A 13,038-nucleotide genomic window follows, 5' to 3' on the forward strand; every position below is an offset into this window, starting at 1 on the left:
CGTGATGGGAAAATCTGGGAGTGGATGGATCCCTAGGGTCGGAAATGCAATACTGTGCCAGAGAGAAACATCACCTCTCTCCATCACCCCACTCTCCATCTGGGTGACCTCCTGGGTTTTTCCCAGGTCCTGAAAGGCCATAGTAAAGAGACAGAGATGACATTACAGCTCTCACCCTAATTAGGTTTCTTACCTGTTCCCTGCTTTGAACTGGAGCAATAGCACAGCGGATGGCAAGGTATTTGCCTTGCATGCGGCCAACCCAGGTTCGATTCCTCTGTCCCTCTGGGAGAGACCGGCAAGCTACTGAGAGCATCCCGCCCGCACGGCAGAGCCTGACAAGCTACCCATGGTGTGTTCAATATGCCAAAAACAGTAGCAACAAGTCTCACAATGGAGATGTTACTGTTGCCCGCTCAAGCAAATTGATGAACAACAGGATGACAGTGCTACGGTACTACAGTGTTATCTGTTCCCTAACTCAGGAGAGTAGTAACTTTCCCAGAGTAAATGGATTTGTTGTTTCTTGGGTGATGATGATGATGATGATGATGATGATGATGATGATGATGATGATGATGATGTTTGAATGCTTAGGTTTTACTCCATCCTGTCCCCATCTATACTTGGTATCATGTAGTTCTTGGTATTACCCACACTTCATCTGACTGGGGGTGACAGTAGCTGAGGGTGTAGGGAATGGACTCTCCATTCAACTGAAAACTGAATAACTTCCAGAATTCTCTTCCCCATGGACACTTTCCAGGTGGCCTCTTAGCGGGGGGTTGGGGGGGGGGGGAATTGGCCACTTTTAGAGGACACCAGGGCATGACTCAAATGTACACGGTACAGAAAAGTGAAGAATCATCCACAGTTTAGGTTTCAACAAAGAAAAAATGTAATATTGTCATTTTCATAAAATGATGAGATGGCTTATTCAGGATCTAAATAGGGGGACTGGGAGGGACCCATCGATGGAAAAATCCAATGTGCCTTCTCTGGCAGGATCCCTGGTGGTGGCTGCCACTCATGGCAGCAGAGAATGAATGCGCTGGGCCCCCTGAGAAAGGGATGTGGTCAAGCAGAAGGATGGGGCACAGAAGGATGGAACCCGAGTACAGAGGGTGATGCGGGCTGGTGGGCTCAGAATTCAGGGTGCCTGATTCTAGTCCCTTTGGAATCAGCGTATGCCAAGTCTGAATCAGTTTAACTCCAAGTTAATAGTTTTCCTCTGCCTACCATTCCTTCAGCAGCAGAGTTAACTTTCAATATCATTGAAGCTGGATGGAACCAATCTGCCCGGGTTGGGTTCCCTTGTGGCTTCACTTCCCAGCTTTGAAATCTGGGCACATGACTTAACCTCGCCGTTCCTTGGTTTCTTCATTTGCCAAACACCGTAAGAGCAGGCGCTCACTCCTAGAATTATTTTGAAGATTACAGAAATTCAATAAAATGCTTAGTTTAGAGACTGGCACTCACTCTGTATATTTATTTATATATCTTTGTTTGAGAGTATGAATTTTTCACTTGACAGAAACCAAATTTAACAATTCCTTGCACTTGCTGTTTGAGAGATTATAAGCCTTTGTATCTTCAATAGCCCAGATGTGCTTAAAGCTATGAACACATAAGGACATTTTTAAAAAAGACACGGGCAGGATCTAAAATCTCAGGACGAAGTCACATGCTAGCATTCTTCCACTTCTCTTTTCTGGGTATAAAGAATACAACATCTGCAAACAACAGCTGGACCAATATTCAAAGATACAATTCCAATTTCTTGCCATGTTGGCAAAAGCTGTTGGGACGGAGGGAAATAATTCACCTTGTATCAGTACCTTTTTGTAGATGGAATAAAAGAAGTTGGATGAGTCATTTTTTTTCAAGGCAAGGATTAAGGAGAACAGGAAGAAGAAAGCATTGTCAGAGACATCCTGGAAGTGTCAGATAATATACGAAAATTTACTCAGAAGACCCGAGCGATCAGGCAGATGGATAGATTTATGTTATCTAGCTAGAGAACCTTAGCAGAGTTCCAAACATCTATTGGTGTCCTCGTCCTGCAGTTCAGTAATTCAGTTCCAGGGAAGTGCTGGTCTGACCAGGGTCCTAAGAGGAAGTAGAGTCCCTGAGCTGCCTTGTGCCACAGTAGATATTGTGCAGCCTGGGGACAGGCCTGCCATTTGTCCAGCTTTCCTGGCCCCTCGGAGTAGTCATTCTCTCCCCTGGGTAACTCCTGCTCTTTCTGGAAATAGGTGAGATGGGGCAGACCTGGCAAGAGAAAAGAGCTGATATAGTGGCTCCTGAGAATATGCAAAGACACATTTTTTTGGGCAACATTAATTTTGGTTTAATAAAGATACCTCTAAAATAAGCCATAGAGAGTCTCATCATTTTTAAAGCAAATAATTTATAACTTTTTTTTGAGTCACACATGGCAATGTTCAAAAATTACTCCTGGCTCAGCACTCAGTGCTCACTGATGGCAGTGCTCGGCGGATCATGAAGTATCAGGATTGAAAGGGTCTCCGTTGTGCAAAGCAGGCACTCAGTCCAGTGAGCAATCCACAGAAGCAAGAAGACAGCTGACGTCAAGAGCACATGTGGTCCAGCCTTTGACACAAGAACCCCAGACTTAGGCTCTTGGGATTTCCCAGCTGTGAAATGTAGGAATTGGGAATGATGTATCACATCCTTCCCCACGCTGTCCTTTTGGAGGGGATAGAACGGCTGCAGTCTCCTGACCCTAGACACGGTGTCATAGAAGCCTGAAAGCTATGGCCTACCAGAGCCATATGGTGGTTGTTGGCACATGCCAGGCCCTCGGCTGTGCACTCTGTGGTACCACAGTTCTGCCACAGCCATTCACCTCCTGTGGTCAATGTGAGAGTGGGCCACTGCCCACGTGAAAAGAATTTCAGTTTCCCTCTTGGCCTGGAATCTGACCCTTTTAAGACTAAAAGGGCTGACTTCTGACTTTTTTGCTGCATTGCAGGAAAAAGATATGGTCATTTCTCTTTTTTTCCATTCTTAATTCTTTTACTCTTAGTGTTTTCACAGATGGGGTCTTTTGAAAGAAAAAAAGAAGAGAAGAAATTTAAGGTTACACTTGAAATTTGCCTCGATTCTCTTTGAGTACTCATTGTAGATAGAATTTTATAAACACCGAGATTGTATTGAGAAACGTGTGTTAACATGGAGGATGCACTTGGACCTGACTTTCTCCTCTACTTTACTTTTGGCCTTCCTCATCCCTTTCTCCAACCAACTCTAGCAACCATCCTCCCGTTCGGTGTGTCCATCAGCTTAGTTTGTTTTTAGACCTAACATCTAAGAGAGATTATAAGGTAGTTTCCTTTTTATTTATTTCTATCACAGTACAATACTCTGGAGATCCAGCCCTGTCACAAATGGCAGGGTTTAATTCTCTGTATTGCTTAATAATATTCTACTGTGTATACATTCCAATTTCTTGAGCTATTCAACTGCCAGTGGATCGTGAAGGTGCTTCCATGTCTTGGCTATTGTTAATAAATGCTACAATGAACAGAGGACTGCTGTATCTCTTTCAGCTGGTGTTTTTGTTTGCATTGGATAAATTTCCAGGAGGGGCTGGAGCGATAGCCCAGCGGGTAGAGTGTTCACCTTGCATGCGGCTGACCCGGTTTCGATTCCTCTGCCCCTCTCGGAGAGCCCGGCAAGCTACCCAGAGTATCTCGCCCACACGAAAGAGCCTGGCAAGCTACCCGTGGCATATCCAAAAATGGTAACAAGTCTCACAATGGAGAAGTTACTGGTGCCCACTCGAGCAGATCGATGAGCAACGGGATGACAGTGACAGTGACAGAAATTTCCAGGGGAGAAATACAGCTCCATCAGATGGTAGTTCTGACACTCATCTTCAGAGAAATCTCTAGACTGTTTTCCATCCTAACCAACATTTGTTCATTCTTCTTGGTGAGGATGGCCATTCCCACAAGTGTGATGTCTCAGTATAGTCTTCATCTGCAGTTCAACCTGCATTAATGACCTTGAGCATCTTTAGGGTACTTCTTGGCCATTTGTATGTCTTCTTTGGGAAGGTATTTATTCAGACCTTCTGGTTTTTTATTGGGTGTTTTTTAATAAAATCCTATGGCATTCTTTATAAATCCTGTATGTTCAACCCTTGTCAGATATATGATCTTTTCTCCCACATCTGTAAGTTTCCTTTGCCTTTTCAATTTGTGGGTGGTTTCTTCACTGCATCTTGTTTATGTGGCTCTTTTTTTTTAATTAATGAATCACCGTGGGGGTACAGATGTTTATGTGGCTCTTTAAGAAAAAAAAGACACGGTTTTAGGTTTGTGGGGTTTTTTTTCCCTGTCAGAATTGAGCTAACCTCTGCCTGGGTTTGATCTGTGGATGTAGTATGGAACTTGATGAGATCTTGTCCCCTGTTTGGAATTCCCTGGAGTCATTTCTTTAACAGGCAGTCACAGTGAAAGATGCTCCAGGGTACTCCTAATAAGAATTTTTAAAAATTCATTTTTTATTGACTTATTTATTTGGTTTGGGGGGTGACCCACCTGGTGGTGCTCAGGACTTACCCCTGTCTCAGCACTCAGTGATTACTCCTGGCAGTACTCCGAGGTCACACACAGTGCTGGGGATTGGACCCCAGTTGTTTTCCAACTGGGCCACTCATGCAAGGCGCGTTCCCTACTCACTGTAACTTTCTCTCTAGCCCCTGGGCTCTGTACTTTGTCTAGGAGATTAGTGGTGGAAAGGAGCTTGAAGGAAAGAAGTGCCTTACTTCTGAGCAGATTAAACCAGGAGTCGATTTTCATAACCCGTAAAGCAGAGAACACTATGTGATATGACATTAGTTCAGTTTTCTTAATGTCTGGTGATTTTGTGGGGACAAACATGAAGTTTTTAAACCACTGACTTCATTCTACTAAAATTAAGCCATCTAGGGCTAGAGAGAAGAATAAGAAATAGAGTCTCCACCTTCTGGCAATCAGGTTTCTGTTTTAACTATCAGAATTCCATAGGGTAGACATTAGGGAATAATGGGATGTCAGAATAATCATCTAGGTCCCCATTGTGCAGAGATACATAGTAACTCTTCCTGTCTATATTATTAACCATAATATTGTATTGCATTGAATGCTCAAGAATTATGAAGTCACATTCACTTTCTCCATACTGCCCCTAGTTAGCTGTTCAGAAATATCATAGTATTGGGGAAAATTAAAGAAAAATTTTCCCAGGAGTACTTATTAAACTATTTTTGTGGGGGGAAGGCCCACACCCAGCAATACTCAGAGGTTACTCCTGGCTCTGCACCCAGTAATTACTCCTAGCTGTGCATGGAAGACTGTATGGGATACCAGGGATTCACCACAAGTCTGTGGCATGCAAGACAAGTGTCCTGCCCACGTACTACCACTCCTGCCCTATTATTGAATCATTTTTTTTTTTGTAAATGAAACATCAGCTGTTTGGGGGGCTTTATTGGAATAGTGAACTTTGAAAATCTTCCTGGGAAGCAAATAGCAAGAGTTCAGCCACTCATATACTCTCTGTCTCTTACCTTCTTTCTCCACTCTCTGTACGTAGTTTCTTCTTTCTCCTGGCTTGAAAGTGAACCCACTACCATCACTAAGTCATCCTCCCCTCCTCCTCCAGTCTGGAGCCCTGTTTCCACACATGTTTGTTGGTTCCCAACTAGTAAGACCACCGTTTCCTTGAACAGCCCCTTCGTTCGCTGGGCTGGCTGGCAGAAGCTGACCCCCTTTTCTTACCTCACTCTTATCTCGGTTGAGCTAGAATCCCTAGCTAGGTTACTTTGGGACAGTTAGGGTTGAGTGGGAATTAAAATTCTCAGTATTTCTATTGATGGAGTTCTAAAGAGGTTTTCCAAGGTTTCATAGCCCTTTCTAGGGTTTCTAGATCATTCTGATTGCTGCTCTGGGCCCACTTCAAGCCACATAAATTAATCTCGTGGCAATTAGAACATGGTTCATCATCATAATGCCATTATACAGAACCTAATGCCCAAATCCGTGAGAAAATGTATTTCATGGTTCTTTTCCAAGAACATATAACTTTTGGGTTAATATTTGAATATAAAACAGTCTGTCCCAGATTCTTCTGCTACCCAGCTACTCTCAACACAGGCTCAGCCAGAACTGCAGGATTCACATGTCAAGTATGGATGAGATGCCTATGTCATCTCTTATCATTTATTCACTTTTCTCTCTCCAGATGAGATAAGTTTACCAATATCCATCTCCTTCAGGCAACAATAGCAATCAACAAGTTCTGTTCCTATGCTTGTTTGGTGAAGCCCTCAAAGGATGTACCCATACATTGACATAGAGACAAATCTCTCTCTCACACACACACACACACACACACACACACACACACAATACCCCTTAATAGATTTTGTACAAGTTGAATCCAGTTGTCTACAAGAGATATCCTCTTTACAAGAAATACTGGAATTTTGTTGGTGTATGTGTGTGTGTGTGTGTGAGAGAGAGAGAGAGAGAGAGGGAGGGAGAGAGAGAGAGATAGAGTTCAAAGTACTATTATATATGTACTTTCAGTTAAAAACAACAGGCACAGCTGAAATACACTCCTTGTATTTGAGATTTTACATGTATTTCCTCTCTATATCATCTCTGCACCCCTATGAGATGAGTCAGGCATCTGAATAGATGAATCGTTTGCATACAGATGCAGAAAATAGGCTCTGATATTCAACTGGGGCTTCCAGTTATTGTTAGCCTTTAACTTGTCACCTCTATCCCCACCCCCACCTCTGCCCCTACCTGTCTGTCTCCAGATTCTGAGTCCTTAGCCATTACTCTCTCCTTCCTTCCCAACCACATGAATTCAGTCTTATTATTATCCTCATTTTACAGACCAAAAAGGAAAACCAAGGTGAGGTGACTCTTCTAGACCTTCCACATTATTGATTTTAGATTTTGATTGAATTTTTGAAATCAGCTATTGACTTTTATACCTACAAAGTTCTGACTGGAATGTAAATGAATTCATCTAGACTGGGTCTTCTGACCACCAATTAGATTATTTGAGAAGGTTGCATTGGTTTAAGCCATAAAGGGAAATATCATTTTCCTCAGTAATTGAAATAATTTGGAGGAGAAGGACCTCTGATATAAGCTTATTAGTAATAGTAATTTTCAATTGGTATAAAATGATTAGTAGATGTCAGGCACTATTCTAAGTACTTTACAATGATTAGTTCTCCTTTCCAACCCCACTAGGAGGAAGGTTCTGTTTTTTCCCAGGTGACAGTAAGAAAGTAGAGGTTAGAGAATATGGCCAAGATTACATAGTGCCTCAGTGGGAGAGCTGAGATTCATACTCAACAGTCCAGCCTGAGAGTCCTTCATCCAAATGGCCCCAAGTTAGTTTTGACTTTACCATCATTGACTTTGGCAGGTTTGGCATTACAGCTGCCCTTGGTGATCCCTCTTATCCTTTGCTAGTAGTGAGGGCAGACTTTGAAGGCAGATGTGTTGGAAGGCACCTCCATTATTCCGCTCCTGGTTCAAACATCTGGATTTCCCACAGGCATATCAGGAAAAAAAGAGAGCATAACATTCAGTTACACCTTGAAAAAGGAAAATCTCTCCACTAAAGTGGCCCACTAAAGTACAGCAAGGTGGAAGGCTCATTTTAGAACAATCACCAGTAAATTCAGTGTGGAGTGACAGTATGCCATTTGCCCCCAGAATTCTTAGCTGCTACTTAGCGGGTTCTAGAAAATTCCTTTATCTCATTCTTAGCCACCGATCAGGCTGATCATCCTCTGTGGCCCACCTCTGTCTTAAATTGGCAACCAGGGCATCTTCCTGGCATGTGCCCACTTTGGCTGTGGGCCTGCTGATTGTCTGCTCTCTGCCTTCCCCAGCAGCGGAGCCTTGGTAACCTCTTAGCAAGCCGGCATTTTCAGTTCACCGCGGGAGGCACCTGGCTTCACTTTTTGTCCTTGGGCTCTTCCTCCTCCCACACCTGAGACTCTGCAAAGAGCACTAGGAAATGAAAGTGCAGCCCGAAGGAGCCGCTCAACTGGAAGCTCCTTTTTGGAATCAGAATAAGTTATCGTTGTTTTGCCTTACAAAAGCTTCCCACCTCTTCTGCTCAGTGCCTGTGCCTCTCTGGTGCTGAACTAAAATTCTCATTCCCTTTCCTTTAGCGACAGAGACTTTATTGCTTATTTCTGCTCAGGATCGGGGAATTATAAAACTTCTCTCTATACCTGAAGCTGTTTGCTAAACAAGTTGGCGTATCTTTCAGAACATGGCATCAGTTGCCTTTAAAAGACATTTAAAACAGAAAACACATTTTAAGACATAAATCCTCCCACGGGATTATTTTACTTTTTAAAGGGAACAAAGAGAAAGGGATCATGGCATTCTCAAAAGAGCCTCATTTCTCTCTGTTCATTGGTATAGAATAGTGTGAGAGAAATGGCTGGGACGTTGGACCCTATTCAAACTGACCTCACCCTTATGCCTGGCTCTGGACCTCCACTTCTCTACCTGTAGAATGGGGGATGGGGGGGTGTCATACTATAGCTATCCATGTGCAAAGAGGCCAGTCAGGGTAGAAATGACGGCTGCAGCATGATGATAAGAGTTGTGTACACTGTGCCCATCATTTGGAAGAGAGCAAATGTAGCTAGGTATTAACAAGCAGACTTCTTAGTCAAAACCCTGAATGAACGGTTTAAGGCCCTTCCTGTTCCTGGAGCGAGCAGATATCATTTGGCTACACTAGCACACAACAGGGATGAATGGAGATGTTACGGGTGCCTGCTCGACCAAATCGAAGATCAACGGAATGACAAGTGATACAAGTGATTAACAAGCCAGGTGGGAGGCCAGCAAAAGAGCGTCATATGCAGGTGGAAAAGCTGGAGTCTTAGAAATGACTCATGAGCTGACATACCCTGGGCAAGTTTTTTCATCACTCCATACCTTTCCTCTTTTCCAGAATGCAGTCAAAGGCATTGGCCCTTCTCTCTCTCAGAACTGTTGTGTGCATTCAACAAAGTGTGTTGTGTAGATCAGAAAGTGAGAAGTGCCCTCCAGAGCCCATGGCAGGGGTGGGAGAGGTACCCTGAAAGCACCACTTGCAAAAAAAGTCTCAGCTCTGCCAAGGACCCCCACAGTGCCAACTACCTGTTTACAGAAGCATCTGAGATGATAAAGGACCAGGCATGATTCTAGCAAAACCACGTATACAAAGTGGGAGATACTTCTTTAGAAGCCACATTTTTGAGATTTTATTTGTAACCAAAAACTTAGGCCTAGCCAGGAAATGTCCCTCATCTATGCGGCTGGAGAAAGACAGGTGCAGAGATGGGAGTGCACATTGGTGGAAGCCACAGAAGAATAGATAGTGTCGGGCAGTGAGAAGTGGAAGGAAGGAGTTCAGATTCTGGAACAGGATTGCCACGTAGCACTTGTTAAATCCTAGCAAGCCAAGATTTAGTGTTTGGAAGAAAAGAATCAGCCTTTATGCATTCGTGGAAAATATCCAAATCTTGATTTTCAGAGAGGCTGAGGTTCTCTGGCCTGTCTTTGACGCTGAGGCTGTATTTTTTCCATGTGTGAGGAAAAAAGGTCAGGAGTCGAAATGGATAGCCACTTTTTTTTAAATAAAAAACTTATGCAATGATAAATGGGTACGTAGGCTCTGGTTGGCCTGGGAATTCCTTTAAATTCTGCTTTCTCGTTTCTTTCTGTGGCCCAGAGAAACATTTCTGGCTGCATTGGGGTATGAAGAGTCTTTGGCCTTGCACATTCTTCTTCCCCGGGAGAGCCATGTTCTGTTTAAAAGGAGCTGGGAAATGGAGACTGTTTTTTCACTAGGGATAAGAATATCCTCCTCAAAGCCGCCAGGGCTCCGGGAGTAACAGGATCCATATGTTGAGCAGGCTGCTAATGCTCAGCATATGGGCACATGGGCAGCGAATGTCCCAGGCAGGGAAGGGCCTGGTGTTCCCCGATGGAGACCATGTCACCTCGCAGAAGGACCAGGACTTACGTGACAGATGGATCACACAACTTCTGAGCTTAATACTCCTGCCTGTGTTTCATGTCATGGGATAACAACAGGCATAAGGAAGGACCTGGCTGGCCTGTAGGCAGCCTGTAGCCCCCCAGAAGGGCCCATCATCACCACATCCCACTGGTGGTCTCAACTCTACCTCACTGGGTTTCCTTAGGGGCAGCAAACAAACAGGTCTGTCTCTGCTAAAATGAAGAGAAGCTTTTTATTCACTGACTCTCTAAGCTCATGGAAAGAACACTTGCCGGCCATCAGATAGCCAAGCCCTTACTAGACGTGACTTTGGGAAATCACTTAACCTATCTTTGCTCATCTGGAAAGTTGAGGACATGGGACCTAGTGATGGTTGAGTTCCCTTGCAGCCCTCCTTAGGGTATCATCACATGTCACTTTAGGGAGAGACAAAGCTCCCAAATGAGTGATGGCACACCAAGTTCTGTTGGCTTTGGGAAGGCAGGGGAAAATGAGGGCGAATACCTTCCAATGCTCTCAGGAAAGAGCAGCAAACCAAATGAGAATGAGAGGGGAATAGGAGAAAAAGACAGACTGACAGACAGACACAGACACACACACACACACACACACACACACAGAAGGAGGGAGGGAGGGAGGGAAGGAGGGAAGGAGGGAGGGAGGGAGGGAGGGAGGGAGGGAGGGAGGGAGGGAGGGAGGGAGGGAGGGAGGGAGGGAGGGAGGGAGGGAGGGAGGGAGGGAGCCTGCATTGAGAGCATTCTTCTTCCGGGTCAATCTCCACACTGCGCCTCTTATTCTCACAGTGGAGAATTCAACATCCTCTCTGGGTTGGGCTCCTGCCCCCACCCTCCTTTTCTGGTTCCTGTCTCGGCCCTGAGAGGTCGTTCAGGGAACATGCCCTGCTCTGGCAACAGACCTTGTTCCATCCCAGGCACCACGTGGTCTCCTGAGCATGGAGAAGCTCCAGATGCAGCCATGGAAACCCTGTGTGCTGCTGGGGTGGTCTAGGGAACATCTAGCACTGCATTCTCAGGCCCCGCATTGAGCACCCCTTGGGTGCCCCTGTCCCTGCAAACAACCAATTCCTGTCTCCATCAAGCCACCCCATTCTCTCTCAGCCTCGGATGGGAGATTCCCCGGTCTGCCTTGTCTATTGGTTAGGGAGGTTCCCCAGTGTGCCTTGTCTATTGGTCAGGTGCAGCTCCTGTCTATTGGTTAGGTCCCCCAGGACTCCCCTTCTAAGCCCCCAGCAGCCCTTTGATCCTTCTGCCCTGCAGCGCACAACCAGGGTCCTTCATCTAGGAGCAAACAATCAGGGACCGAGATAAGTCACCATGGCAACAAGCTCCCCTGCATCTCAAGGAAGAGAAAATGGCTGTTCTGGGGAGGAGCTCCCTGAGTCTCAGTTACCCACCGGGTGGGTCTGGCTCCTCCTCCATACTCAGTATGCTGAGCCCAACACCCATGAGTCTTTAGGTATCAGCTGCGCCCCACCCAAGAAGAATGGAGTCAAAGGCCAGTAAATAAAAACACGTTCCTCCCCTCAGCCTGTGTTCCTGAGGAATAGTTATCTGCTCAGAGCAGATCAAGGAACAGCTTGAATATGGGAGTCAGAGATTTGGGCAACATTTTTTTGTCTTATCCGTGAAGTGGAATGATGAAAGTATAAGGAGACTCAAAAGAAAATGTGAAGCATATAGCTAATGGGGTACAGGGAATTCCGGGGGGGGCAGATCTGCATTCCAGAAATCTGTCTGGCTGAGAGGGTGATGATGTTGGGTGCTGTCTCCTCTCAGGGAGAGGAAGGCACACTATTATTCTTGAGAAGGGTGCTGAGGTGAAGATCCTTTAAGAATCCATTCGGAATTCCTTGGGACACCTTCTCTGCAGCCACGCAGCACACATGGGTGTGAGGCCAGGCCTCCCAGGGCACAGCCATGGCTCACTGATGACCTGTCAGGCTCCTGATTCTCTCAGTCCCACTCTTGTCTGGAGCAGAAACATGTGCCTCCTTGAGGGGTGAGAAGCACTTAGAACGGAGGGCACCCCAAATCTCCAGGGAGACCTGGCACCAAGGGGCCAGTGTCCTACTTGGACAGGAGATTGTCCATGATTCCCATTTCTGGCGGTGGAGAGAGGAGCTGTAGGTTAATGGATGTTGAGATGTCTTCAAACGCCAACGGTCTCCTCTCTTCTCTCTCTCTGAAAGTGAGCAGAGGGATGCAGTTTGGGTTCGGTCCTTGGGAGTTCCAAAGTGTGTTGACCCTGGGCTTTGTCTTTTCAGTTTCTCTGCAGGTGGACATTGTTCCCAGCCAAGGGGAAATCAGCGTTGGAGAGTCCAAGTTCTTCTTGTGTCAAGGCAAGTGTTCTGTGCCCCGCTGCGTGTTGGGAAAGTGTACGTCCTGAGAACATCGGGCAGAGCAGAAGGCTGCGGGCTGCGTGTGCCGGGCTCTGTGCTCCACACTCTCAGCTCCTGCCATTTCTCTGCAGTCAGGTGGATTCTTTTTCCCGAGAGCCAGGAAGCTCTACTGCACCTGCTTTTCCTTCCTCAGAGCCACCCCAATATAGCAAATTGCATCAGCGGGACTATGCCAAATGATTGGGGGAAGGTTGAGGGCAAAGGTTCCCAAACTTCTTTAGCCTCCTTTAGCCCCTCCAGGACAAAAAAAACACAAGCATTCAGTGCACATTAGGTGAACCCAAGACTCTTTCTGGCACCTCCTCAAGGGGGGAGGTGGGACCACCAGCAGGGAAATCTAGGGAGGTCTAAAATGTGGCTGAAAGAAAAGCAATGCTGTTGTCTCCTCACACTGTGAGCACAGATGAACACACAGTGTTGTCCACATTGTTCTGGCCCACAGTCCCTACACCAGAGCCTGAGAGCTCGGACTGGTCTGACTCGGTGTTCTGGGTGGTGGTTTGACAAACAGGCCCCTTCTCCACAGCCCAGGTAATGACCAGGAAATG

At 45.8% G+C, this 13,038-nt stretch overlaps 1 protein-coding gene across 18 annotated transcripts in view; it reads left to right on the forward strand.

Annotated features, from left to right (window-relative positions):
* The window catches only part of NCAM1 (neural cell adhesion molecule 1), a 321,021-nt gene that overhangs the window by 238,432 nt on the left and 69,551 nt on the right, over window positions 1-13,038 (forward strand). For all 18 annotated transcript variants that reach the window (XM_055130835.1, XM_055130836.1, XM_055130839.1 and 15 more), the window contains exon 2: window positions 12,356-12,430. In XM_055130835.1, the coding sequence (XP_054986810.1) occupies window positions 12,356-12,430 (75 nt within the window). The remainder of the gene's footprint in view (window positions 1-12,355; window positions 12,431-13,038) is intronic.

This window comes from Sorex araneus, chromosome 3 (genome assembly GCF_027595985.1).
Source record: "Sorex araneus isolate mSorAra2 chromosome 3, mSorAra2.pri, whole genome shotgun sequence".
In the NCBI taxonomy this organism is placed as follows: Eukaryota; Metazoa; Chordata; class Mammalia; order Eulipotyphla; family Soricidae; genus Sorex; species Sorex araneus.